Source organism: Talpa occidentalis, unplaced genomic scaffold (assembly GCF_014898055.3).
Source record: "Talpa occidentalis isolate TD23 unplaced genomic scaffold, MPIMG_talOcc4v2.1 talOcc4.3, whole genome shotgun sequence".
Classification (NCBI taxonomy): domain Eukaryota; kingdom Metazoa; phylum Chordata; class Mammalia; order Eulipotyphla; family Talpidae; genus Talpa; species Talpa occidentalis.
This window is the reverse complement of record NW_023603184.1, coordinates 146,690,118-146,718,085: the sequence shown is the minus strand read 5'-3', so window position 1 is coordinate 146,718,085 and position 27,968 is coordinate 146,690,118. Positions and strand designations below refer to the sequence as shown.

At 49.8% G+C, this 27,968-nt stretch overlaps 1 protein-coding gene across 4 annotated transcripts in view; it reads right to left on the bottom strand.

Annotated features, from left to right (window-relative positions):
* ARMC9 (armadillo repeat containing 9) overlaps positions 1–27,968 on the bottom strand; it is a 136,984-nt gene that overhangs the window by 60,390 nt on the left and 48,626 nt on the right. For all 4 annotated transcript variants that reach the window (XM_037524213.2, XM_054700155.1, XM_037524215.2 and 1 more), the window contains 9 exons: positions 27,486–27,597; positions 25,109–25,201; positions 22,107–22,197; positions 20,451–20,574; positions 18,730–18,869; positions 17,571–17,647; positions 14,876–14,950; positions 7,204–7,294; positions 2,214–2,269 (listed from right to left, as the gene is read on the bottom strand). In XM_037524213.2, coding sequence (XP_037380110.2) covers positions 2,214–2,269; positions 7,204–7,294; positions 14,876–14,950; positions 17,571–17,647; positions 18,730–18,869; positions 20,451–20,574; positions 22,107–22,197; positions 25,109–25,201; positions 27,486–27,597 — 859 coding nt within the window. The remainder of the gene's footprint in view (positions 1–2,213; positions 2,270–7,203; positions 7,295–14,875; positions 14,951–17,570; positions 17,648–18,729; positions 18,870–20,450; positions 20,575–22,106; positions 22,198–25,108; positions 25,202–27,485; positions 27,598–27,968) is intronic.

The following is a 27,968-nucleotide window of genomic DNA, read 5'->3' as shown; positions in this document are numbered from 1 at the left end:
CGGGCAAACCAGTGCTTCCCTGGGCTGTGAACCCAAGGGCGGGGTGCCAGAGCCAGCACTGAGTTAAACTGGGGGACCCCTGGCTGGTGCTGCAGCCAATTGCTCGGGGTGGGACAAACTTCTACACGTTCGGTGACCAGAGGGAAATGTTTTGTGTGTGAGGTAAAGGAGACTCACAGGGGAGACATGCACAGTAGGAAAGAACTGGGTTTTTCCCTACACTGCAGAGAAAACCTGTAGGTTTTTCCATTTTACCACGATACTATTTTACCACAGGAAAATTTCCAAAAGTTGAATTCCCTGCATTTAGCAGAATGGTTGAACACTTGAAATACAAAACAAAGGGATAATAGCAATACAACAGACAAACAAAACTAAAACCCCAAAAGAATAACACAGGAAGGGGAAATAACTAAGAGGAATTTTTGGACACCATGACAAGAAGTTACTGAAATTAAATAAAAAGATGCTAACCCAAAATATAACTTAAGGGCCTCCCTGGTGGCGCAAGGGTTAAGACAAAACCTATGAAAAAATCGCAGCCTCTGCAGCAGCATGAGTTTGATTCCCGGCTGGCCAGGGAGCTGCCCACATGGCGAGGCAGACCTCTCCTGACTCGCCCACTGCTCCCCTCAGCAGTGGATTTCAGTCCGTCTGCCTGTTCTGTTCCCCACTGTCTCTGGTGAATCCTCTACCCCCACACCTCTGGCCTGTACCCCAGCTCTTGTATGCATAAATAAATCTTTAAAATCAAACAAACAAACAAAAAATATATATAACTTAAATCAGTACTGAAGGGCCAGGCACAAAGTGGGGTCAAAGCAGAAAAATCACATGAAATTAAAATTTTAGTGTCCATAAGGAAAGTCCTAAGGACGCACAGCTGGGGTCTCCCAGCTATGGGCTGCCCAAAGCTACTCTGTGCTACAACAGATTATGTGGCCCACGAAACCAAAAATGTCTTCCACTTTACAGAAAAGTCTGCTGACCCCGGTTGTAAACCGGATTTTACTGCACCAGCTCTCTGTGTGAGCGCAGGCTGTTCCCTTTGGGGTCCCCTCTGGGCAGGACCGGCTGGGAGAAGGTGGCCCACCCGCCAGGCCCCGACGAGGCCCCGGGAGCAGGAACACCCGCTGCCGCCACCTTCAGGTCGCAGAGAAAAGAGCAGGCACGGAGCCGCACCTGCAGATCTTTGAGGGGGGAGGAGGCTCCTAACAGAGATGCCGCCAGTGAGGAAAAACCTGGCTTTTACGCAACTTTGAGCTGACAGACCACAGCCCCAAATAGGCATCCACTTTCGAGCACTCACTTCAGCAGCAACTGCCCCCAGTCTCCCCACAGAACGAAGTCACGTGTCAGCACAGAGAACCAGGGTCTGTTCTTACAGGTCGGCCTGCGAGCATTTCCCAGGCCGGGAAAACGGTCAGAGGTTCATCATCCGAAAACCCCTCCACAGCCGGTCAGTGGCCATTCTCTCTGCCATTTTACAGGACCCAGCACATTACTTCTGAATCTTCACGCTCTAAAAACCAGGTGAGCAGATTTTTCACAGCTGAGGAAACCCATACCAGAAAAGTGGAAACAACAGAGTAAAGTGTTCGGTTTTACGGGTTCTGAACCCAGCCCAGGACTCATCCTACAGCAGAGATTCTCACCTGGAGCCTCCACGCACAACATTCCTGCCTGCGAGAGCTGGCAGAGGCTCAGGCCCTCAAGGAGGCTCAGGTGAACAACTTATCTCTCAGCCTCCCGTAGCCCCAAATGTGCTGCTTCTCTTTGCTGACCACAAGCCCCCCCCCCCACCCCCGCCCAAACGTGTGGTCTTCAGTCATGGCATCGGCCAGCCCTGCTCCTGAGCCCTCCTGCAGGTGGAGTCTGGGCTGGCCCCATGATGTGCCCTGAGCAGACGCAGCTGTGGGACTGCTGAACCCAGAAGAGGACGGGAAGCTTCACTTCTTCCCTCTCAGAGCCCAGCTGCCAGCCTCGAAGGAAGTCCAGGCCAGACCACTGAATGATCAGAGGTCACGCGGAGGTGGTGAAGCCAGCTCGGACAGGCACCAGCAGAAAAACCACCCAGCTGAATGCTGGCTCACTGGCAGAATTGTGGGAAATTGTGCAGCCGGATTAAAAACCCGCTTTTCCGGACTCATTTTTCAAGGTAGGGAGGACATTCAGAAAAGATTTGGTGTGTGTGTGGGGAACTTCCAACTTACTTCATCATCTTCATCTTCGTCGTCATCAGATTCAAGAGCATCCTCCAGTAGCTCTTCTACAAAGAAAAAAAATCAAGAGATAATTGTGACACCGTGGGAGCCTCGTCAAAGAAGTCCTTTAGCCTCTCTTGACACGTGCAAGCCCCACCCGAGACCTCGGGACAGCAAACTGTTGTGTCCCTGGTGCCTTTCCAGAGTTTAAAATCGTGCTACAGCACTGTGAAGCTGTCCGCAGCCACTGCTGCATGAGTTCGATCCCTGCTGGCCAGGGAGCTACCCCCATGGCGCAGCAGACCTCTCCTGTCTCCCCGCTGCTCCCCTCAGCAGAGGATTTCAGTAGAGCCACCGGTTCTGTTCCCCGCTCTGTCTCTGGTGAATCCTCTCACCCCCCACACCTCTGGCCTGCACCCCAGCTCTTGTATGCATAAACAAACAAATCTTTAAAAAAAAGAGTTCATGCTAAGCAATTTTAAACAAATCTCCCTAATTCTATGAGGACACATTTATAGCAGTGTGAGAAAAATTAAAACCAATGTATAATTTGAAAGGAATTCAAGGGAAGCAAGTAAACTGGAATCAGAGCTCAGAGCTGCTGGAGGTCACCACACGTGCTACTTCACTGCACCCTCACAAAGGTTTGTTGACTCTTCTCTGCCTTTTATAGATGTGAACGGAAGCACAGAGAGGGTAACAAGGGTAATGAGCTGGATTATGACCACACTCCCAGTGGGAGACGGGCCAGACATTCAACCTGAGTCTATTTCTTTTTTTTTTTTTTTTTTTTTTTTAAAGATTTATTTATTTATTTATGCAAGCACTGGGTACAGTCAGAAGCCGGGAGGGTGAGAGAATTCACCAGAGCCAGAGCAGGGAGCAGAGCAGGCAGAAGGACCGAAGCACACTGCTGAGGGGAGCAGCGGGCGGCAGGAGAGGTCTGCGCGCCATGTGGGACCCTCCTCTGGTGGCCGGGGAGCAGCCGGGGATCGAGCCGGTGTCGCAGAGGCCGCGGGCAGCTTCGCAACCCAGCGCTCAACCGCTGCGCCACCGGGGAGGCCCCCTGAGTCTATTTCTAAGTCCCATGATGTTCCTACAGAGGCCAGGGGTAGTGGTGACGGCGGGGGTCATGGTTCACTGGTAGACCTTACAAAGGTGGATCCCACAGAGGAGGGACACACTGGAAGCACCGAGGGCTCAGAGAACAAATGAGGCTCTGTGTAAAGTGGCTACTACCCAGGCTGCGTCCCAGGGCGGTCGGGGGGCCTTGACAACACGCTGAACTCAGCCCCCCTGGCCCCGGGGCAGGCACACAGCACGCCTCACCCAGACGGTGGCTCCTTCCTCCTCCATGAGGCTTCCCTGATCCCCTCACTGGCAGGTCTCCTTTTCCCTGAACATGCTCAGCGTTTTATCCAGAACACTCTGAGCGTGTGCAGCGATTTTGATGACGGGCGCGTCCGCTGCCGAGTGAACGAGGCTGGCCAGGCTGGGCCTCTCCCCCACCGCGCTGGGCTGGGAGTCCCCAGGGACACCTGAATTACTGGTACCCTCCTCATCTCTTCTTTATCACTCACTTCTTGAATGGGTGACATCAAAGTGAAGAAAGTCTGAGAGAGCAGGAAAGAAAGTCAAACAGAAAGTGGGAAGAAGGTCCCAAGGCCCTTCTTGGGATTGCCTGGCACACTCAAGAAGGCAGCAGTCACTCACTGACTCAAGCACCCAAAGCATGTCCTAGAAGGGAGTATGCAGAAGGCCCAGAACACCCGTTGACCTCTGTGGAGACTTTTATTCTCAAGGAAATGACTTCGCTGGACCAAGGCCAGCAGGTCACTAACTTGTCCCCACTCTCTGGGGACACCTCCACGCCTCTTGTGGGCTGTGCCATTTTCCTGGAATGTTATTTAGTTACAAATGCCACTTTGCAGATGGTGATGTGACGTCCTCTGCCTTTGGGTTGATGCGTAATTGCCAAGCTTCTACTCCCGGCCTGCCCGACACAGCCACCATTTCACTCTCAGTGACTGGCTTTCGAAACGGTGTGGCTGCTATACTCGCCAACCAAAACCTCTCATTTTCATATTAGAAAACTCCCTTATTTATTTATTTATACCCCCCCCCAAAGATTTATTTATTTATTTATACAAGCACTGATACAGTCAGAAGCGCGGGAGGGTGAGAGAATTCACCAGAGCCAGAGCGGGGAGCAGAGCAGGCAGAAGGACCGAAGTACACTGCTGAGGGGAGCAGCGGGCAGCAGGAGAGGTCTGTGCGCCATGTGGGACCCTCCTCCAGTGGCCGGGGAGCAGCCGGGGATCGAACCGGCGCTGCAGAGGCTGCGGGCAGCTTCGCAATCCAGCCAGCACTCAACCGCTGCGCCACCGGGGAGGCCAAAAAACCCTTTTTTAAAATGCATCTCAAACATTTCACGAGGCCACAGGCCAGACCAGCCACATCCTCTCCACTAAGCCTGCTGGTCCAGACCCACCCAGCTCCCCAGAACATTCCAGGGCTGATACCTGAAGTAGCTCCTCAGCCCCTGCTCTCTGGGATGATGGGGACACCACCCCTGCTTCCACACTGCTGCCTGGGTTGTAGCACCCCATGAGGTGCCCTCAATCCAACACCTAACAGGCATGGGCCAAGGGTAGTCCTTGCTTGTGGGACCTGCCACCTTGCTCCTGCCCCGTGACCTCTAAGGTCTCCCTGTCCCCTCTGGTGGCCGGTCAGTGTCAGCGGCTCCCCTCTGCCTGTCCTGTGCCCCCTGGGGCCTCAGGTTTCCTCAGAGCAGTCCTTCCTCCCTGTGGCTCCAGGTACCTCACCTGGGATTTTTATACTTGAAGACTTTAAAACTGCCTTGGGAAAATAGCTCTAGGGGATTGAGGTTGACCTTGAATGTACAAAAACCCAAACACATGTTTTATGTTCACTAAATTGAAACAAGAAAGTCAATGCTCTAAACACAGATGATGGCGATGTCTTTCCAGCCTTGACTAATAAACCACTACAGCTTCACACTCTGCCGCTGATTCCCACTGAGAAGACTCGATGGGATGGGAACCCCTTCCTCCAGGTCTCAGCACTGCACTGACTGACTCCATCTGACCTGACGTGGATGGCGCAGCATGAGGGAGGTGTGTGTGCATCTGGGCCACCCCCCGCCCCCACCCACTGCTCAATGACTTTCTAGTTTGGGGTCATAGCAGCAGACTCCTGGGCAACGGCCCCTGGGGTCCTGCCACGACCTGTGGATACAGATGTTTGCGATGACGAAGCCCAAACCTTAGGCACTCTGGTTACTGGCACCCACTGAGCTGGGCCTTACCTGAATACACAAGTGGTTAAGCGTTAGCTCTGCCCACAAGAACTTGCCAAGGCATGTCCCTGACCAAATGGTAAACTGACTTCACATTCTTCAGCTCACTGGTCTGAGGACCAGCCTTAGGTAAAAAAAAGAGCAGTTTTTTGGCTTTTGGCTGGAGAGCAAAGGTGTTCTCGCTCTGCTTTGTGGCTGCCAGGAAGGAGGGAGACTGGCAAGGACACGTGTGTGGTGTGTCTCCACGGGGCGAACAGGGTCGGCTTGAAGCAAACGCCCAGCCCAAACGTGACCCTGAAGCTGCAGGGCCCTGGCCCGGGGGAGGTCTCAGGACAGTCAGCGGCCCGGTGCAGACAGGGAACAGCTTCTCCCCACATCCCGCTGCCTCCCAAAGCCTGGCCCACGCAGAGAGGTTAGGGAGCCACCTCAGCCAGGGCTGCGGTTAAGGGCTTATTTCCATTCATTGTTTTTATCATGCAGGCCAGCGGGATGGGGCTCGAAGTTAGAGACAAAGTCGTAGAAAATAAAGCTCTGTTCCTCGCCCACCGGAACTTGGGTCAAAGCAGACCTGCTCCGTGAGCCACAGAGGGGGTGGCCCGTGACGACAGGGAGCCCACACAGGCCGCTGCACCCACGGCCTCCGGGGGAGCAGGACCCCCTCCAACATCGTCTCCCCCTTTCTGCTTGGGCTGAGGCAGGATGTGTCCCCTCGGTTGCCTGTTGGTGTCCCCTGGGACTGTAAAGACTATTCGCACCTGGGTCGTTCCCAGAGATTCTGGTTTAATTTGCGGGCTGGGGGGGGAGGGGTTCAAATCCCCCAGGCGACTGCCCTGTGCAGCCGGCTGTGAACATGGGTTTGAAGAGCCACCCGCAGGCCTCCTCCCGGGACATGAGGGCTACAGGCGGCTGGCTCCCTTCTGCTTGGCCTTGCTCCAGCTGTCAAGTGCAGAGTACAGGTCAGGAGCCTCACTGGCTACTTTCCTCATGCTGGGCAGCGTCTGTGCACCTGGATTTATGTGCACAGATTTACCTGGATTTACCTGCTGGGTGTCGGGAGGGAGCTGCAAGTGGCAAACTTGGCCCCAGATGCTGGCAGTGCCAGGTGCCCCCGGCATGTTTGCGGGTCAGGACCAAGGTGTCAGTTCACAGAAAGAGCTTCCCCACCAACCTGTGCTGCCCAAGGCTTCCCTCAACTTCCTTTCATGCTCGGTATGGAATGTGGGTTGTTATGGTCACGGAGGAAGCTGGAGAGCAGGGGTTCTCATTGCCTCCTCTTAGTTGGCAATCTGCTTTTGTCTGGAGTGAATGGATGTGGGGAGATCAGGACACTGTCCACGTGGGTGCTGGAAAAACCAGAATCTGTTTTCATGATCTGATCCCAGGTGTCTGGGGAAGGCACTGTCACGAGGAGGGGAGAGACTTAGAGAATCAGAGCGAATGTGTATTCTAGAATGGCTCGAAATTCTTTTTCTGACTGTGAGCGTAAAGTATGCTGAGAGATTGTTGAACTCGGGACTACCTGGCCTTGACCACCTCGTCCAACTTTTGTGTGTGGGTTCACTTGGGCTCACCTGAATGAATTCCAAGATACGACAAGTGCCTCGAAAAAATCCCATGTATCTTTCTGGCATATGTGAAAATTCAAAAGATAGAGCATAGATTTTTTTGCATTCAACAAACCTGAATTGAGCTGCTTGATGATAAATTCGATCTGGCGGATCATTTCAGCGTTACCTTCCTTGATGAAGCAGCGAAGGATGTCTTCCATTCCCTAGATGCATTGGAGAGCATAATAGTTAACATTTTGGGGTTTTTTTTTGGGGGGGGAGGGAAGGATTACTCTTCAATGTGGTAATTTCATTAAATTTCGTCTAATCAAAAAACCTTTCTTTTTTCTTGGGGAGAAGGGATGTATACAATGAAAATTCCTCTACTCAGTACTAAACATTTTTTTGTTCTTTTTATAATTCACAGTGAAATGACTTTTTTATTGGTTAACTATCTGACCTAATTACAGCATATTTAACAAAAAACCAAACTGTTGTAAAATTTTACCTTGTAAGTGTTCCCTTCAGTTTCAGCAGTATATTGTGTGGGGAGGTGATTTCTTTGCTGTGTGTCCCCTAGATTTTTATACACTGCCTTCTGGATTTCGGGACCAAATACAGTCTTTGAAATGTAAAACCGTCTGTTCAGAGAAGTAAGTAAACAACAGAACCTCTTTTTAAATGGCCAGCATTCCTTTTCTAGCAAAAGAACTCTGTCAGTAGAGTATACATTATTTCTGTATTACAAAATTCTGACAGAATTATCAACACTGACAAACACAATTCCAGGGAACTGTAGAAGTAAGATACTAACTTAAGCACAAGAGTCTATTTGCTCTCCTTCCTCCTGTGGAATGTGAACCGTGGCTGGAGCTGATAAGGCTTCTTGCTACCGTATTTGAAAGTATCAAATAATGAGCGCAAAGCAGAGAAAACAGAGTCCAAAAGTACTGGCAAAAGAATGGTCAGTGTGAATCCTGATCAAGCTGTGCCTGAAGCCTATCCCTGGGCTTTTCAGTTTGGAATCAAAGCTCTAACTGAATCAGAGCAGATGTGCCAAGTGCAGTTTTGAACATGGTGAGCTCTCATCACCTCACTCCCCCATGAGTTAATGGTGACTGGGGTCAAGTAACTCTTCCCAGCCTGTTTCCTCAATTATCAAATGAGGATGACAATACAATAAAAGATAAAGTATGTCATTGGGTACTGGTTATACAGCTGTACACATATGTCAAATGCATTGAATTGTAAAGCCTGAGTATTTTACTGTTCATTAGTTACACCTAGAAAACCAGCATCTAACCGAATGGCACTGGCTAGATGCTTAATAATGGGCAACACTGTCCCTGCTGTGTCTGGAAGGGGCTGGTGGCTCAGAAAACAGCTTTGGGAACCAAAGGCAAGGAAATAAGCAGGTGCCCTGGTGACTGCAGAGGTAACAGAGCCTTAGAGAAAAATAATGTTTCACTGTCACGCAGAGACAGGTTAGCCCTCAGAGGGGAGGGTGAAGAGTGGCCTCGGAGGCCCTTGTGTCCAGTGGGGGGCCTTTCAGAGAGGTCGTGGCCAGCAGGGGCAGGGGCTCCTGTACAACTAGACACCCGGGTTTGTCTGACTGAGGAAACAGGCCCTCCAATCTCAGGAAAGCTGAATTTCATGTCTCTACCTCATCAGCTGATGTCCTCCCATGTTCTCCATCCCCGGCCAAATAAAGGCCAGGCAGGACAGAACACTATCACCAGCAAGTGAACGCCATTTGCTAATGCAAACTGCCAACTGTCAGGATCACGGTGGATATCTTACCACTGTCACCAGTGGAGCAAGACAAACAATTTAGTCAGGCCCTCCTCTGGCACTTTCTTCCCAGAGGCTACTTGTGCAAATGATTGACTTGCTCAGATAAAGATCTTGTTATTCTCATTTGCTCTCTTTTATGCATCTCTCGCTCAATTACTATATACTGGGGTGGAATTGGGGGGGAATCCTTCTCTGTAATTAGAAGTATTGCTTGGGGGAAGATTTCTTTTTTTTTTTTTTTTAATATTAAATTTTATTTTTATATTCCCCCATACAATTGCAAACGCCCCATTCTGACCCCAATCCTTCCCCTCCCGCCCCCCACCCCCCAAAAAGTGTCTCTGGTTCATGGTTTTTTGTTGATTTTGATTTTCACTTTCTTATATTCATTTTCCTGGTCCCTTATTTAAGTTTTCTAGATTCCTGCTATGAGTGAGACCATCCGGTATTTTTCTTTTTCTTTTTGGCTTATTTCGCTGAGCATGATCCCTTCCAGTGCCATCCATGTTGCTGCAAATTGCATGTGTTTATCTTTTTTGATTGCTGAGTAATATTCCATGGTATCTATGTACCACATCTTCTTGATCCAGTCATCTATTTTTGGGCATTTGGGTTGTTTCCAAAGCTTAGCTATTGTAAACAGTGCTGCTATAAACATAGGAGTGCAGGTGCTCTTTGGAATTGATGTTTCTGTGTCCTTTGGGTAAATACCTAGGAGTGGAATTGCTGGATCATATGGAAGCTCTATGTTTAGTAGGTCCAGAAATCTCCACACAGCTCTCCATAGTGGTTGGACCAGTTTGCACTCCCACCAACAGTGCACAAGAGTTCCTTTTTCTCCACATCCTCGCCAACATTTGTTGTTGCTAGTTTTTTTAATATGTGCCATTCTCACTGGTGTGAGATGGTATCTCAAGGTAGTTTTGATTTGCATTTCTTGGGGGAAGATTTCTTAAGAGAAAATTCCCCAGTGAGATGGTTCACACATTTTTTAAAAAGCCATCCATACTAGAAAAGGTTTCATCTGAAGTGTAATCATAGGAATAATGAGTCGTTAAAATAACATTTTATCACGAAGGTAATAAGCTGTCACTTCAGATAAGCCAGGTCAAATGAAAGCACCAAGGCAGATGCGAAGGGTGTCAGGTGGCTGCGCCAGGCCCGCGTGTGCACAGGAAGGTGGACAGCCAGCCAAAGCAAATAAGGAAGTGGTGCTCCCGCCAGCTCGCCGAGGATAAAGACCGTCATAAAGATGGTCATACAGAAGAATGTTTGCATTGTCGCGGTGAAGGAGAGAAATGAGTGGTAGCGTCCAGATTTCCCGGCAGGTGCATGCCCAGGGGATGCCGGCCAGAGTCTGCAGCCGCCCCCTGGCATGGGTGGGGTGCTCTGGAGCAGCTGCTGGGCTGGGCAGTCAGGGCGGCCAGGTGACTCCGCCAAGGAGTTGGGGTCTAGGCCTCATTTCCTCAGCAGCAGAATGGACCAACCACATCACTCCTTGGTGGAGGGGAGGCCAGGAGGGAGGCTTTGGGAGGATTAAATGAGATAAAGCACCTTCCACAGAGCCTACCATACACCAACAGTCCAGCTAATTCATAACTCACTGCTCCACCCCCAGCAAGCCAGCGCTCTACCAGCCTGAACAGTCTAGATTTATATCATGAAAGGTCCTCAAGGAAATTTCCCCCTTGAAATGGAAGTATCTGTTTCAAGTAGGTATTCAGTTAGTTATGAAAGCTACACAGGTTCGCTGTAGAAAATCTTGTAAGTATATCAAAAAAAAGAAGAAAAATTACAAGCTCCTACACTCAGAGATCATTGGGAACATTCCAGATAGTTCATTATCACTTTACATAGCTAAGATCCTATTGCTAATGTAATGCTCCTCATTATTTTTCAACTTTATGGTCATTTCCATGTGTCAATATAAACTTTACAAATAATATACTAATAACTGTAGTAATAGCTAATGTTTTTCGATGCTGACTATGTATTAGGCACAATTTTAAACATTTTGTATGCATTAGCTATTTTATTCTCAAAATAACTTTATGAGTTTGGTGTTACGATCCTCCCCATCCTACACATGAAAACTGTGGACACTGAGAGCTTAAGTCAGTGGCCCAGTGACACAGGACTGGGAAGACCTAGAGGCAACAGTCAAAAGTGGCCTCAGGCTCAGAGCCCTGCCTTTCCCCATGTCTCCCTTCCCCCGACCTGACTTCATCCCTCATTCCCCTAATGTGTGATGTCTAGGTCATTTCCTATGTTCCACTATGCTCAGTAATGCTGTAATAAACATCCTGGTGCATAAACCTCTGTGCATATTTTGTATGGACCATGAGCAGCAGAAATACGGGGCCAAAACTGTGAATATTTTTGAGGCTTATTATACACATTGCTAAACATGTCAAAAAAAAAAAAAAAAAGCTACACCAATTTATAATCCTCTTGGTAAGGTTTCCACACTAATCTTGAAAGGTGCCCCAGAATGTATGCCATGGAATCCAGCAAACAGGCTCACCAGTGGTAGGGCCCTTGCTGGACTGTAGCTGGCAAACACATTTTAACAGCTTCTGTCCCTTGTGCCCAATTTTTTTTTTTTGATTTATTACTTTTACTGACAATTTATAGGAACAAATTATGTATTTAAAATCATAGGCCAACTTTGTGCCCATTTTTTAAGCAGCAGCCAGAATATTAGCTTTCCCAGCCTCCCTTGCAGCTAGGGTGCAGTAACATGGCCCAGGTCCTGCCAAACATACCCATCTGTGATAGACCTGACAATGGGCGCTGCGAAGAATCCTCACATGGGGACACACGTCTTTTGGGCAGGCGGGTGGCAGTGGCATCTGACACTTAGGGACAGCAGAGACAGGATATCCGGCAACACTGGAGTGGGCTGTGGGGCATCCCTCCTGGCCGTGTGGCTGCTGATCCTAGCTCCTGGCTCTCCCAGGGACTTAGGAGCCATCAGTACTGACAGAGCTTCTGGTCTGATCCAGTCTGGGGGGGATGTTGGGCTTTAGGGCCCTGGGAGGAGCTCCATGGCCAACATCTACTCCAGCCCTGGACATGGGAGGCTTGATGGGCATGGGGCACCCTTGGGATCTGCTCTCCAGACCAGACCTTGGCTGGCCTCAGGGTCCTCATTTATCTTATTTTCTTGGTATTATTTTAAGGCCACCATGAAAGCATTTGGTACTAATATAATTTTGTCTTCTTTGTCATTTTCCACAAGCATGCAAATGTTTTCCACAGTTCTTATGTCATAATCTGCTTTTATCCCTCATTATACAATAAAAAAATTTCCATACTGCTTTTCCTAATTACCATCTTCAATAGCTATTAATATTTGGGGCAAAAGAGCCATAATTTCATTAGCAATTCCACTAGTACCAGACATTTGTGTTCTGTTCTTTTGCTATTATAAAATGTTGAAATGAGTAACTTCATGACAGGGCTCTGCTCCACATTAACAACCAGGGGAAAAGGAAGAATCTGGAAAGAGGAGGTTTCAATGGTTTTTCTCATGTGCAGCCTGACTGCCTTCTGGAAGGCTGCACCACAGGGTCAGACCCAGCTCTGCATGCACCCCGAGTGGAGGACATCTTCCTCATGCCTGGGTTCCTTCATTATTGTTTATATGCAGAAGAATGCCACACCTTTGTCGATCTAAAAAACTCCTCAAGGGGAAGAGCGAAACAAGGAAATCTCAGGGTTTAAGAACTACTGAGGCTGCAGCCTCCCCTAGAGGCCCCGCTTTATAAAGAAATAGGCAACAGCTTTGGTGAACATCCAAAAGCTCCTTCATTAGCTTATCTTTGATCCCTGTTAAAATGTCAGAGGGAGGGTTGTGCTACTTATACTTTATCAACAATTGGAGGCTGTCTAGAAACTTAGGCCAGGAAAATGTTAGCAGATTTGACAATTATTAAAGCTGCCATATGACCCCAAAAAACCATAATAAAAAAAACAAAAACAAATGAAAGTTTTAGTAAATACTTACCAGTAAATACTTGATTTATATGTCAACAGATTAAGAACCCCTAATTTCCTTGTTTGACCCCTGTGTGACAGGAGTTTGTGGGAACCTGCCTCCAAGAAGGCCCCCAAAGATTCCCCACACCTCCTGGAATTCACGTTCCTGCGTGGTCGCCTCCCACACTGTGCCAGGTTGGTCCATGTAACTGACAGAATGACAGTGACTGGGTGACACTACTGAGATTAGGGCATAAAGGATGCTGAGGCTTCCATCTTCTTACTTTCTGTCTCTCTGGAATCACTCACTGGGAGAGGGGGAAGCCTGGGCTTATGTCTGGAGCATCTGAATGGAGAGGCCCATGTGTCAAGGCAGAAAGGTCCCCCACCCACAGGCAGCTATGTGAGTGAGCTTGGAAGCGGAGTCTCCAGCCCTAGTGAAGCCTCAGTTGTCCTGGTGGGCATCTTGATTATAGTCTAAGGACACACTCTTAGCAGGACCATCCAGTTTAATTTGCTCTCCAACTTCTGTCCCAGAGACTACGAGATATTAAATTTTTTTTTCAGCCACTAAGCTGTGGGGTCGTTTGTTATGCAGCAGCAGGTAGCTATTACAGGTATGTGGTCTGATTTCCAAACACTGGGAATTTCCTAGAAGCCTCATTATTATGTTTCTCTTTGTCAATAAATTTTACCGTCATTGATTCAGCCCTCTTTCTGTGGCTGATCTCATTCCACCCCTCCTGGGACTCCAGTTACACATGTATTGGGCCTCTCGTTACTGCGGCACAGGTCTCTGAGGCTCAGCCTTTCTTCCATCTTTTCTCCTGGCTTGGAGGGGCTCTAAGGATGTCGTGCTCTTGTGCTGCCCCACTGAGCCCCTGCCCCTTTACTGCCCTTTCCTCCTGCCACCTCCGTCCCTCTGCCCCGTATGTCTGTCCTCCAGGCTGCCTTCCACTCTGACTCCGTATTGCCTCCACTCTTTCTCGTCGGTCTATATGTTCCCTTCTTTATTCTCTGACTTGGCTGACCATCCCTCTTTCACCTGAATCACAATGGGGAACTTAATCAAGTTTATTCTCCTCTGTTCTGTATTGAAAAAGCAGAGTTCTTATTTAAAAGCAGTAACAATTAAGCTCCACTGTTTACTGTGACCACACAAAATGGTTCTTAAGCCAGTATTATCTGGTGTAACCATAGATGACCAATTAAACCAATTAGAAGATTTAGTAATTCTTCCAAACAAACAAAAGCGACTGGAAGAACATGTTTTGTGGGTCTCAAAGTGAATTCAGCTTGTGTTTTGGCTTCACAAACATACACGACCTTTGCATTGCAGCATGACTCACACGCACACTCTGCTAACCTGGCTTCAGAGGGGAGGAAAAGGGCAACTTTTGTGGGTTTGCTGATTAGATGTGCAAACGTTTTTCATCGAAACAGGTGAGGTCGATCACCTGAGGCTTTATACTTTAAATACGTGTCTTAACGAGCTGTATTTAACGTGAATTCACTACCAACCTAACCAAACACCAGGTAGTTCTGTCATCTTGACCAGCTTTTCTGTCCCGCATGGTCACTACCATATGTCTGTGGCTCCAGTGCTTTGCTTGTTTGTGCCCATCCTCACTGTGGCCGCCATTCGTCCAGGAACCTGGAGGGGACACTGAGTGGAGATTTACTCCATTGCTTCATTTTCCTGTTAAGCTTTGAAAATCCCTAAGCATCCCCAAAGGCCCAAATCAAAATGAGTCATTTAAACTAAATTAAAAAAAAAAAAAAAAAAGAGTCTACTTTTTTTCAAAAATTCCCTGCTGGGAACTTTCTGACACTGTGGTTTGAAATCATGTGGGAGCGAAAGGGTCCTTTTAAAGCTGATAAAAGCAACAGACTCTCTCCTCAGAAAACTTGGCAGACAATTCCAGGGAGTCTATAAACTATCTGAAGCCCTTCCCTGCAGCCCCTTATCTAACAGTCTCTGTGTTTGGCACTAAGAAAAGCTTTGAAACATCTCAGGCACATTTCCTTACCATGGCTCTTGCCTCCTCACGGATGGACGGGATGGAGAGGATGCTGTAGAGGGCTCCGTTCACATACGGCTGTATCTTTAAGGGCAGAAAAAAACAGTCATTTGCAGGTTCTCAAATACTGTGCACCTCAGTTATCAACCACCACACCTGACAGCAAGCTGGCTGAGCAGCAGCGTGGAGCCGCCCTCTTCTCAGCGCTCCTGAGCTCCGGGTGCATTTCCAGGGACACTCGATTTGCACCTCCCAGTGACAACGAAGAGTTCGAAATTGAATCCACCCTCCCCTCCCAGGCCTGGTCCTGCCGTGCTTCATTGCTTAACTTGCATCTTCATTTAGCCCTGCGCTCATTCAGGCCAGGCCCTGTGGGGGCACCAGCTCTGCTTCTCTCTCCCTCTCCCAGATAAGTCTCGGAGCCATCTAGAACCCTCCTGTCCTTGTTCAGACACTGCTGTCCAGGATCTAGGCTATAGCTATCTCCTGACGCAGCCCCCTGCCTTCCCTGTTCACACTTCAACCATCATACTGTGGCCAAAATTCCACACCATGTGCCCACTCAGCCCTCTCTCTACCTGGGAAACCTCAATGGAGCCCACCTGGAAAGCCCCAGCAGCCCAGCACAGCACAGCACAGAGCCTGGCCAGGGAGTGGCCATCCTCCCGCCACACAGACACACTGGGGCCTGGTTCCTGCAGGTCCCTTTGCTGGGAGGGCTCCCCCCCCCCGTCTATCTGGACACGCTGTCCATCCTTAAAAACTCAGCTCAGAGGAACCCCCTGGGGCCTCTCCTGACCAGCCAGCGGGCTCTGTGCTCCACCTCTTAGACATCACCATCCCCTCCGGCCTCTACCCCCACCCCCCTGGATGCAGCGTCACTTCAGACTTCTACTTCTGCTTGCCCCATTCTGAGCTCTCTGAAGACAGGACCACTGTTTTACTCACAACAGTAACCCCGCTCTCAAGCCAGCATGGCATACGGGACATGCAGTATCTGGTAAATGCCAGCCCCCGTGATGGGCTGTGTGCTGCAGCCTCTCCACCCAGGGGCTCATCTCCCTGGGTTTTAATTTTTGCCAACCTACTGAGTTTTAAAAAATAAGTTAAAAAAAAGGTGGGGGGGGGGAAGCAAACTATAATTCATAACTTGTGTTTATTTTCATTTCCGTGACTACTAGCAAGGTGGAACATCTTTTCATGTTTATAGGCCACCAAGATCTACTATTCTGTAAATTGTCCTTTATCCATGTTTTTTGGTTTGACTTTTATTTATCAATTAAAAGCATTCTTCATATATTAGGGATGCTAAACTTCTGCCATGTCATTCATTGTCTTCTTGCTTCGATGATGGCCTCTTCTTCTCTACAAAACAGTTATGCTCATATAGCCAAATATACCCTTCTTTTTCTTTATGGTTTTTGGGCCTCATCTCTCAAAGCCACACTGTTGTACTGGACACACGCAGGCAGTATGTGCTTGCACAGTAAATACATCTCTGAAGTATATATGTAGGTAGATCATCACGCTCATTCTCAAAACAAAAGCACTGGCAACACCTAATGGCATGAGTTGAAGGCTTGGCCTATTCAGTTTCAGGCCCAGCACAGGAGATCCAGCCTTGCAGCCAGCCCTCACCATTAGTCAAAAGAGTGTATTTCCTGCAGGCTTCCTGTGCTTGGGTTGAATAAAACAGAGAAGGACCTTGTTCAGGTCACTGGCTCAAGCAGCCCGCATGGGGGTGGACGGGCCGCAGGAACGGAAGGGGTGAAAGCAATTCGCTTTATTCCTACTTGGAAATGCTTGACACTCCTTCTGTCTGACTGACATGGGGACATGGGAGACCAGTGCTTCATTTTCACCCCAGGTGCTCGGTCCTGTCCTGCTAAGACGCCCTATACCTCATCTGGTTAAAGAGGTTGGATTTCTGTCGAGGTTTTGACTTCAGATGCAAAGCAATGCCGTGGTTGCTGCAAAGGCATCTGCAGAAGGCAGGAGAGGCAATATCATTCTGTGTGTGAGTTTTGGTTACTGAGTTCATCCAAGCCTCTACTTAAAAAAGGGCTAGAAAACTTAGAAAATCACACTAGTGTTGGGGTGGACTCTCATGAGGGCATAAGTCGTTGTGGCCACTTGGCAAGACCCACAGCTGACGTGGGGTGAGGGGGCAGTGCTGAGCGCGGGGCGCCCCAGGGAAGCTGCACATGGGCCCCATGGGTCAGACGCCGCCATTGCACCACAGACCCCTGGGGCAGCAGAGAGTTGAGACACCAGAGTGGACATCCCTGGAGGTCTGGGTAAATAGACAGGGAGGGGCACATGAGGGGACGCTTTGAAGTCGTGAAAATTAATGAGGTAGAAGGACAGAGAAAGGTCCTAAAAACACTGTGGAAAATGACCATAAAAGAATGGGACCTGGGGTGCAATGTTGCCTAAAAATTAAACACTCACACTGATGCATGTTTCCAGGCAACATGCACGACCACAGACATATAGGAAAGACACAGAGGATGTCACTGGGGAGAGGCTTGAGGAGGGGCAGAGGAGGAGGAGAAAAGCAGCCCGGCACAGGCCAGTGATGGCGGAGGGCTGGTCGGCGGGGAGCGGAGGACAAACCCTGCTTCTGAGCTCCAGGACCGAAATCAGAAAAGAGTGGAAGCAGCTTCCAGCTTCCACCCCGCCCAGGGCCAGCGGTGCTGAGTACCTCGTGGTTCTCATGACCAAGCAGATCCGAAAGAACTTTCAGCACGAGGCCTGCCACCTTGGCACACATGTTCTTCCCTGTAGGACAGAAACAGTAAAACAAAGCATGACATGTCTAACTCAGCAGCCTCAAGTTGTGCAGACAGGGAGAGAGATCTGGGTTCCTCTACTTAGGAGCTGTGAACTTGGTGAATCACTGAACCCGTTTCTGCCTCTTTATAATGGGGATTCCTAACACCTGCCTCCAAGGGAGATGCGGATTTAGCTCGGAATAGCCTGGCACTGAGAGCTGGGCATGGGGCAGGCCTAGAACTCCTCGAGATGGGGAAAGAGCTCGCCATGCAGGTGCATGCGGCACCGTCCTAGAAACCAGACACTCTGGTGGAGATTCCAGCAGACCGTGGAATTAAGAAAAGTGGATTATAATCTGATAGATGCTTCTGCATGTGCTGCTTGTGAAAAGAGAAGACTCAAAGAATAGCTATTTCCTGTCAATGTGACTAAGCATCTGAGGGTGAAGAAGCTTCGAAGAGATACCCCTGAGCTACATGTCCAGGTGCTGCTTCTTCCCAACACCAACAGGCCTCTTAGATCAAGGGAGCCACAGGCTGAACCGGCACCCCTTCTAAAGACACTTCCCTCACACAGGTAACAGGTCACAGAAGTGGGACGGAAGCTGCAGAAGTGCTAAAATCACACCTTTAAAGGTCAAGGAGACCAGGGACTTGTGAGCCCCTGTGAGAACCCTGATCTGCAGGTGGAAGGGAGATGGGGAGACGCAGTGACTGAGAGCAGGGAGCGTAGTTTAATATCCTTGCCCTGCCACCAGCCTAGTCCCATTGAATCTTCAGCCTGCCCAACTTCCTATCTTCCACCAATGCCGTGAAGAGGAAGAAGAGTGTAAACGCATTTCCTCTTGATGTGAGCACTACGTGTACATAAAATATTCTTTCTGAGGCCAGAATGGTATTTTGGTGTCAGTGATTCAACAGCTTTAACTGTACTTGGAAATGCTCGACACTCTCCTTCTGTCTGCAGCTTTCCCAGAGGGACACTAAAGGAGGCCACACCAGGCTCCTTGCACAGCCAGAGGAGGGGCGGGCTCTCCCCTCCCCCACAGCACCTGGGGGTGGGGGGGGTCAGAGCTGAGAAGACCGCACCTGCGCCCCGGAGGCAGAGGTTCATGAGTAAGGCCACGGCGTACTCCAGCGTGTAGTCGGACAGGCAGTCAGGCTCCTTCAGGAGATCGATCAGCCAGAAGATAAGGCCGTCTTGGATCATCGCCGTCTGCAGCGGGCGCCTGGGACGCAATGACAGCCCGCAGGTAAACGAGCGCTGGCCAGCAACGGCTCGCGCAGGGGCCACAGCAATGGGGAAGCATGTGAGCACGGCTACACTGCACAGAAGACGCAGGCTTGAGGAGTAGTTAATTGTTAGACCATAAACTACAACCACAAATTCTTTCCTTTCGGGGATATTATTAAGGGCTTAAGAAAGGACAAGGCAGTAAGAAGGCTGCCCACTTTGAATGTTTCCTTGTCAATATTCAAAATAAGCAGTAAGTAAAATGTTACTTTAAATATTTAACAAATATTGTTTGATAGTTCTTAGGCTACTGAGCCCAGGAAGCAGCCACAGAATAGTTCATGGGAAAGCAGATTTTTACTAAATTCTAATCTATATAATCCAGCTTAGGTACATTGAACTGTACAGAAATCAAGAGAAACAAAAGCAAACAATCCACTCCTAATTATGATTCAGCTCCCTACAAATTAAGGGTAGCTTAATGACCTGGGTAATACAATTTATATGGAATTATTTACATGGAATTATTTTATTCCTGAAGCCCAGGTATAAATGTCAGAAATCCAGTGCCTCATCAGTGCGCTCTGGCGCGGGGCATCGTGATGCCCTAGGGAGCGGATGGACTCGGGTGGCATCACCACAAGAAGTTATCTGAAAACCCAGACCCCATGGAGGAATCACTGCTGCACACCCCCCAATTAGCAGGCGACAGAGACCCCCAGACTGAGCCTGCCATGCTGCTCTGAGGTGCTGCACCCACCCGACCGCACTAGAACTTAGGAGAACACCACTGACACTGCTTTCTTGGCAAACCTGGCTGCTTCCAATTCAGCGCAGGACCCTGGGAAACACATTAAGCAGGTTCCCAGAAGAGAAGAGATTAAATCACCGTTTGGAAGAAAAGAAAAAACTGGCAGAAACAGCCACCTTTCCAGAAAGAAGTGTTTCTTCACCATATCTTATCTCTGTTCCTTAATTACAGTTACCGAATTTCTAAAACATTTCCAAATACAGTCCGCATCAAACTGAGTTGCCATGATAAACAGAAATGGTGCGTTCAGGCCACCCGAGGAAGTGTTAACTGTAGAGATTACGTACAGTTCCCTTCCGCTCATACGTTAGAACAAGAAATTTCCACCAACAGGGACCTGGCAATAGTAGGAACTCAGGGCCCAGCACTCTCCCCACTAAGCACACACGCTCGGAATGTGTCACGCGCGGGCGTCAGGTTACTAAGGAGACTGGTGAAATGGCGACCACAGCCGACAGGAGGAAAGTGTCAGCCGTGGGGGACAGTGAGAAGGAGCCGAAGGCCCGAAGCACTGGAATTCTCACTAAGTCAGAGAGAGGGTGGGTGGCCGCGAGCGTCCCAGACACCGCCCGGGAAGCAGGAAGACGGACGTCCACACACAGACTTGGACACGAGTGTTGCTGGCCCCATCGTTCATAGTAGCCGAAAAGGGGCAACACCCCAAATATTCCTAACTGACAAGCGAGTGGACAGCAAAGCGGGGGCCCGCCGCGGGATGGAGCGCCGTCTGGCAGCACGGAGGGACCAAGCGCCTCTACACCGCACCTGAGGCTGAACTTCTGCAAGGCCCCAAGGACGTTCTCCCGGGTGACCACGTCCTTGTCCTCCTCCTTCAGCCTCTCCTCCAGCATCCGCAGCACCTTAGCGTCCTGAGCGAGGTAGAGGCGACCTGGAAACACGCAGAGATGAGCGCGTCAAAGATTCATCTGAGTTAAGTTCATACTTCAAAGCCACTTTCCATGAAGACTTCGCATGTAACACATGCAGCATCTGGGTAATTTTATGTTTTAAAAGTCTTAAGAGCTATTTTCTTCTGCAAACTTGGTTTTATTCAATCATCTATTTAATGAACGAAGCCCACTCTTCTTGTCATCTCAACTGAACTCCTTGCTGTGTTCTTGTGGGGAATGGTATCTTTTGTTTACCTGCAATCTTGAACCCCTAAGTCACATCTGCAAGGAGAGGGGGAGGGGAATCCATGGGTTAAGCCTCTCAGAGTTTACAATAGAGGCAGCCAAGTAACGCTCTCTGGCCTCCTTCCTTCTCCTTCTAGACAAGCCCACGGCCGGGAGATGAAGTTGGCAGCCATTCCTGGGAGCCTATAACAAGCCTCAAATCGTAACTGGGCTATTGTGGCCTTGTGTCTTGATACAGACAAAACTGATGCAGCCATAAATTTCCATAGAATTATATGAATGGTTCCGGGCACGCCCCCTGGCTTAATAAATGCCAGTTACTTCGATGCAGCTACATGGAATGAGCAGATGAGCGAATCAACAAACTTTGGGACTAGCATATATTCTTAATCTGAAAACTCTCTCTAGTCATGTGACAAAGCTCAGTGGGGCGATGTGAAATAGCCCTACTGTGGGGATCCTTTCACAATATATACAAACTAAATCACCCTGTAAATTGAAACAAATGTTAAATGTCAACTATATCTCAACTTGGGAAAAAATGAGCTCAAGCTAATGAGAACCTATGGACTAAAACGGCACTTTGTGAATTCATCTTGATTTCTTTCAGTTATGACGGCAGGCTATCTTTGCAATTTTCAAATCCTCTTAATTTAAGGAGTTACAGACTGTCGAGGAAATGGGGCAATGCTTGTTGAGATCAGCTTCAATTGTTTTGCTGATCTTATTTTACCTGAAATAGAAAGCTCAAGAAAGGCATCACCAGTTACATACCTGAAAGCAATCCCAACTTACAAAACCAGGAGGCTTGCCTCCCTGGTGGCACAAGGGGTTAAGACGCAGCACTATGAAGCTATCCATAGCCGCTGCAGCATGAGTTCAATCCCCGGTCGGGGAGCTGACCCACACGGCGTAGCAGACCTCTCCTGTCTCCCCGCTGCTCCCCTCAGCAGTGGATTTCAGTCAGTCTGCCTGTTCTCTTCCCCACTCTGTCTCTGTGGATCCTCTCACCCCCACCCCACACCTCTGGCCTATACCCCAGTTCTTGTATGCACAAATAAATACATATTTAAAAAAAAAAAAAAGACTCCAAACCATACACAATCACCCTGATGTAAACTACAGAAATACGACAATAATTTTCACAAAGGACCTAGAGACATTAATAAATGGTGGACACACATATCATTTCTAAGAAGCTGGGAGAGGAATGTCCATTTTCAGAGGGGGAAAAAAATCACATCGGCAGACCCAGCTCCTCCCTGGAAGGAAGCTGCCATCTTACCTTCCGCCAGGGACGCGAAGGCGTTGAGGAGCCGGGCCATGTACTGCCGCACCACCTCGCTCTTGGAGTGCAGCAGCTGGAGCACGCTCTTCTGTGGGGGACAGCAAAAGGGAAACCAGTGAGGCTCAGGGGAGCGAGAGAGAAACATCCCCTCTGTGGCCTGGTGATCTCTTCTGAATTCATTACAAGTGACAGAGACAGACAACAGCCAAGGGAACTGTGTGGAGAGCTTGATTTCCAGTGGGTGTTTTACGAGATTGGCCAGAAGAGTTATTCGGACTTTTAAGAGACTCGGTGACATGGGCCCTGGGAAGGCGACTCACACAGAAGCAGCAGCGCTGTTTGCTGCTGCTGCTGTTTTCCCAGCTTAGAACAACATCCAACCCGCACACCTGAAACTGCTGCCTCCCGGCATCCTGCGGCTACAGGCAGTGGGTGTCTGAGCCCCGCGTACGCCCCCCAGGACAGAGGACAGACAAGCAACTGGAACAACTCAATCTCGCAGTCAGCGATGCAGATGCTAACAGATGCAGCCGACTCAAAAAAGCCAGATCCCAAGGCAGCAATGGCGATGAGGGATCCAGGTTATATCACTGGCCTCAAAAGGCTGGTGAATTGGCAAGAACAAAGAAGAATGAGTGCGCGTGGTTACAGACGCAGCTGGGTCCCCCTCAGGCGCCTCAGCACCATCCTCTTGGAACCACCCACACGTCTGGGGTGTTCTCTTCTGTGGGTAACACTAAGGGTCACAAAGGACGGGGGCCAGGTGAGTGCAGTGCTACAGCAAGAGGGGAGATGAACGCTGAGCAGAGAGCACCCCGTCCTCTGCCCCTACCAGGCTCAGCACACTGCAGCCGGCCCCTCACTCTTGAGGCAGACTGGAGGGTGCTCCTCAGAGGGAAAGGATAGTCGGGAGGGGAGAGAACTGGGGATTCTGAAATCAGAGGTCCCTAGCAGAAGGCCACCTGGGCCCCCCAGGGTGCGTTGCTAGGTCTACAGGCCCTACCCTCACACACACACATATTTTTGAACAGAATTCAACACACAGGGGAAAGGTGAGCCCAACTCTCGTCTGTGCTGGGACAGCCTTGACCTTGTACTGATAAAATTCCGGAGCCCCCTTCCGTCCTGCTGTGAGGATTGCCTGTAGACAGTTTCTTGCCCCCATAGAAGTGTCTCAAGTGATCAGCGCCTGAGAACGAGACCAGGTGAGTCTAAAAGCTAAAATAAGCAGATTGCTGATATTGTGAAGAAATAGAGACCAGGAACTTGGAAGCTTCTAGATTACACCCCCTTTCCCTCCAGCAACAGCAGTTGCCGGTGCCCTTGGCCACAGATTCTGCAACCTGACTGACCCTTCGGCCCTGCACATGCCATATACTCTGCCGGGTTCTTCCACCTTCACCACCACTGCTCCGGAGAGGAGCGAGCGTGCAGGCGGCTGCGTCTGGCTATGACTTGGGATTTCACGTCCTTCTCTCCTGGGTGTCGTCCTCTGTCACGGGAACAGAGTCCCTTCCTTGCAGGGCAGGGTCTGTGCCCGCAGTTCAGCGAGCACAAAATCAAGCCCTTTATTATTTCGGGCACACACACAGATGGGGAAACACAGGGGATGACTAACACAGGCCGGGATGTGTCCACCACATTCAACACGGCACTATTCACAGCAGCCAAGAGGCAGAAGCATCCCAGCGGCCACTGACGAATGACTGGGGGCCCAGATGTGGTCCACACACCCAAAGAAACATTCCACCTCTGACGCGCACTGCAACGCGGATGAACCTTGAGGACGCTGTGCTAAGCATAACAAGTCACCAAAAGACTAACGCTGTATGATTCCATGGACATGAGGTACCCGGGGCAGCCAGATTCAGGGACAGAAAGCAGGGTGGTGGCAGGGGTGGGGAAGGGGCAATGAGAGTACTCAGTTAATGGGTACAGAGTTTCAGTCTTGCAGGACAGAGTTCTGGAGACGGGATGCACAACAATGCTAAGTGTGATGAATACCACTAAAACCAAACCCTTAAAGATGGTGAAGACGGTACATTTTATGTTCTGTGTATTTTACCACAGTTTAAAAGTAAGTCAGGAGGGTGGTTACCTCTTGCTAAAAGGAAAGGGGGTATAATCTAGAAGCTTCCAAGTTCCTGGTCTCTATTTTTTCATAACATCAGCGATCTGTTTATAATTATTCTTTAAAATATTCCTGTTTTCTACACTCATCTGTGTGAATCACGTATTTCATAACTAAAATCTACTCTGGACAATAAAACAAAATTCCTTAGATATAAGGAGTCGTGTCTTTGCATAAATGTGTGTGTGTATGAGACCGGTAAAGGTGTGAAATGTGGAAAACGACATCACAGTAGCTCCAAGATGTCCAAACGACCAGTTAAAAATGAAAATTCAGTTCACTGCAACTTGATCTAATTTGATTCAAGTTTTTTGGTGTAGATCGTGACTAAAGTGAGGTCCTGGCTCGGCTGCCTACAGTCAGCCCACAGCTCAGGAGGCCCTGCTCAAGGCCACCTGGCCGTGGTGGCAGGGAGGGGCGTGCCACCACCATCTCCCCCCAAAACCCTCACTTTTCCCACTGCATCGCAGGCCTGCCTGGTCCTCAGCTCTCACAAATTCCTGGAAAAGCATTTTAAGTCAGGCCCAGATGAAGCTGTGAACAGGCTTGCTACCGACTTTGCTCCTCATGAGTCACGCTTGGTGTTTCAGGACTCGTGGTGAGTGTGGGGTGAGGGAAAGAGCTGGAAATCTGAGAAAAATGAAAAGGGCAGAGAGGGCTGCAGCGTGGAGCCCACCCATCCCAACTGGCCAGGCCAGGGCACTTTACTGGAAGTGAGAGGTGGGTGAAAGCAGACCTCACTAGCTCACACAAGCTCCAGGCTGACATACGGTCACTGTGCTGAGAATACACGTAGAAGCCGCCGGGCCGGCCAAGCTCATTCCTTGGGAATGAAGGCCCCGCTGCGCCCCGACCGCGTCCCACCCACCTGGCTGTGGCTCTGACAGTCCAAGAGGTCATTGCTGATGTAGGCCTGCAGCACCGTCTCCCGCTGCTCTCCGGGGTGGGACGTGGTCAAGCGCTGGGATGAAGGAAAACAAGAGTGATCAGACCGAAGTCTTAGCACAGTGGGGTTGTTTGAAACGGCAGTTCCACGACTACCCATTTAACAGACCTGGTTACACCAGCCAACCAGTCAGCTGACCAGGAACTGCCAGTGTGCCTCCTCAAGGGACAGAGGGGAGGCTGGAGTCAACTTACGAAGTCACCAGAGCAGGGAAATGACCAAACGCCTGGGTAGTGAGTGCAGAAGGGGGCGTTCTCCAGTGCCTGGGGCTCAAGACTTGGCCCTTGGAGGAGGAGCAGAGGCCTGGGTGTGTGGGGTGGAGGAGGGCCCAGCTCAGGGAGGCACAGGGTAGACAGGAGCGGGCCCTGAAGGAGGGCCGTGCCAACAGATGAGACTTTCTCCAACAAGGACGGGCTCAGCAACACTGTGTATGTGTATGTGTGTGTGTGTGTGTGTGTGTGTGTGTGTGTCTGCACCCGTGTGTGTAAGAGGTGGTTGGGGCAGAGTCTATAGGTTTTGACAAGCCATAGGTCTGTTAAGAATCTAGTTGACATCCACGGGGCTAGAAGAAAATCGAGTGGGAGCCTGCGTCAGCACATGCTGTGCAGCCTGAGTTACGCCACCTGAAAGCTGTGTAATTAACTTGAGTAAATGTCCTTGCTCTTCTGGGAAAATCTGACTAGACAAAGGGCCAAGCGTGCAGGCCCTGCTGAAGAGCAGCGTCGGTGTACAGAGCAGTGTAGGGAGATGGGAGCACAGCAGACCCCCAGAACTGCAAGGGAGGGGTCTCCCGAGCAGGCGTTGCTGACAAGGAAGAGGGTACACGAGAGGTGGTGGTGCCAGGAGGGTCTCATCTGGCAGCTGCCACTTTCTGTCGTGCACACTGAGGCCAGGGCAGGCACAGAGTAGGGTGGAGGGGAGAGGCTGGGGCGCTGGACGGGGACAGACAAAATCATAGGAAACTTGTTTTTCCTGGTTATTCTGACGATGTCACCCAATCTGTACAGGAACACGTCTCTCTCCAAACGGCTCAGTCGCCTGCACTGAGAGGAAGAGCTTGGTCTGCTGACGGGAGCGGGAGGGTGGCTGCCCCACTCAGCCCAACATGCAGCTCAAACAAGACAGAGCTGCCTCACAAAGGACCCAGGCCTCTGCTGAACCTGGATGCCATCTCTGAGCGCTCCTCAAAACCGCTCAAAACCAGGTTCCAGGAAGGCCTAGGGCCTTCGGAAGTACGGGGGGACTCCTTTCTCTATCCAGAGATGGGGAAAGTGCTGAAAGGCATTTGGACGCCTAGATACCTGAAATTCTGGGATCGTGAAGGGGTGAAAGTTAAAGAGTCACCCACTGTTGGCGTAGGCCAGCAGTTCTCCACGTGCTGCCTGGGGAACCCCAGAATTCTTTCAGGGGATCTGCTGGGTCACTCTTATTTTCACGACCCATCCCAGAGGCTATGGGAAGTGTGATGGCGTGACAGGGAACGCAGAAGCAGGTAGGAGCCCCAGCTTCGTCCAGTAAGCCAGACTTGACAGAAATTTGCAAAAACGAAAAGCAACGGCATTCTTCTCATGTTTTTCGAGAGTTTGGAAAATAGTTATTTCTTATAAAAATGTGATCTGTGTTATGTGCTGGGTTTAGCATTGCTCATCTCAAATGAGTTAAACAGATACTTACATTTTCATGTTATTATCATCTGTGATATATTAAATTATATTTTATATAGTTAAAATGTGTATGTAAAGTGTTCTCAGTTTTCATTTCTAATACTGTAAACAGACAGAAAAAAATTCACAGAAACTAAAGCTCTTTGGGGTCCTCAGGTTGAGAGAACGAAGGGGTCTGAGGCTAAAAAGCCTGAGAACCACTGATTTAAACTGTGAGTGGTTTAAACTGTGGACATGGTCAGAAAAGCGACAACTGAGCGCCATTTGCCTTAAAGCCTGGCTGACAGGTTTCACCCTTGCTGTCTGCCCTGTGGCAGGACATAGGGTCTTCGTGTCCCCCTAGAGGTGCCCTGCTGGCCAGGAGCCAGCGCGGCCCATGGCCTGCAAAGACCAGGTGATCAGCATGGCCTGGGCTTGGACGCTGCATGTGTCCAGTTATCCAGCTACCGAGCAAAGCCAATGGCAAGGATGAGGGTGCCGCGGGGGATCTGCAAAAGCTGTTTTAACTTCAGCTCTTGGTGTCAGCAGCAGGAGGAGGAAAGATATTTAGGAGGTGAGTGAGAAGGTACCCGCATGGCAGCCAGCCAGGAAAGCCAGCACGGCTGACTTCTGAAGGTGGAGGGTAAGGCACGTACCCAGCGCAGAGCCTGCAACAGGAAGGCTTTCAAGCGGTCACTCCCGGAGAGCAGATCCTTCTTCAGCTTCTCATAATCCAAGGAGGGCAGTAATGGCACATCCTTCAGCTTCCTGCTCAGCAACACAAGTTCAAAGAGAAAGGAGAGGGCAGAAGGGCACGCTCACTAAGCCTCCTGAGGAGCGAGGCCCTACCCGGAGCTGCCCTGACTGAATGACCAGCAGGGGCCCAGCTGTTTCCTCTGTGCTCTGGAGTGCACTCAAGGCTTCCATAGTCAGGGCTGGGTTCCGGGCTCCCCGCTGCAGCTTCGGGGCAAAGCCCTGCCACTTGGGTTGTACATATGAGGGCTTTTCATGACATTTTTCCTCAGCTGAGGGTCTTTCCCTAAACAGGGCTGGACGCGCTGCATTCACATAAGGCCAGGGCTCCATATGACAGGGACGAGGTCACTTGGAGCCACTGTGACTTCCTGAGTTCTATTTAG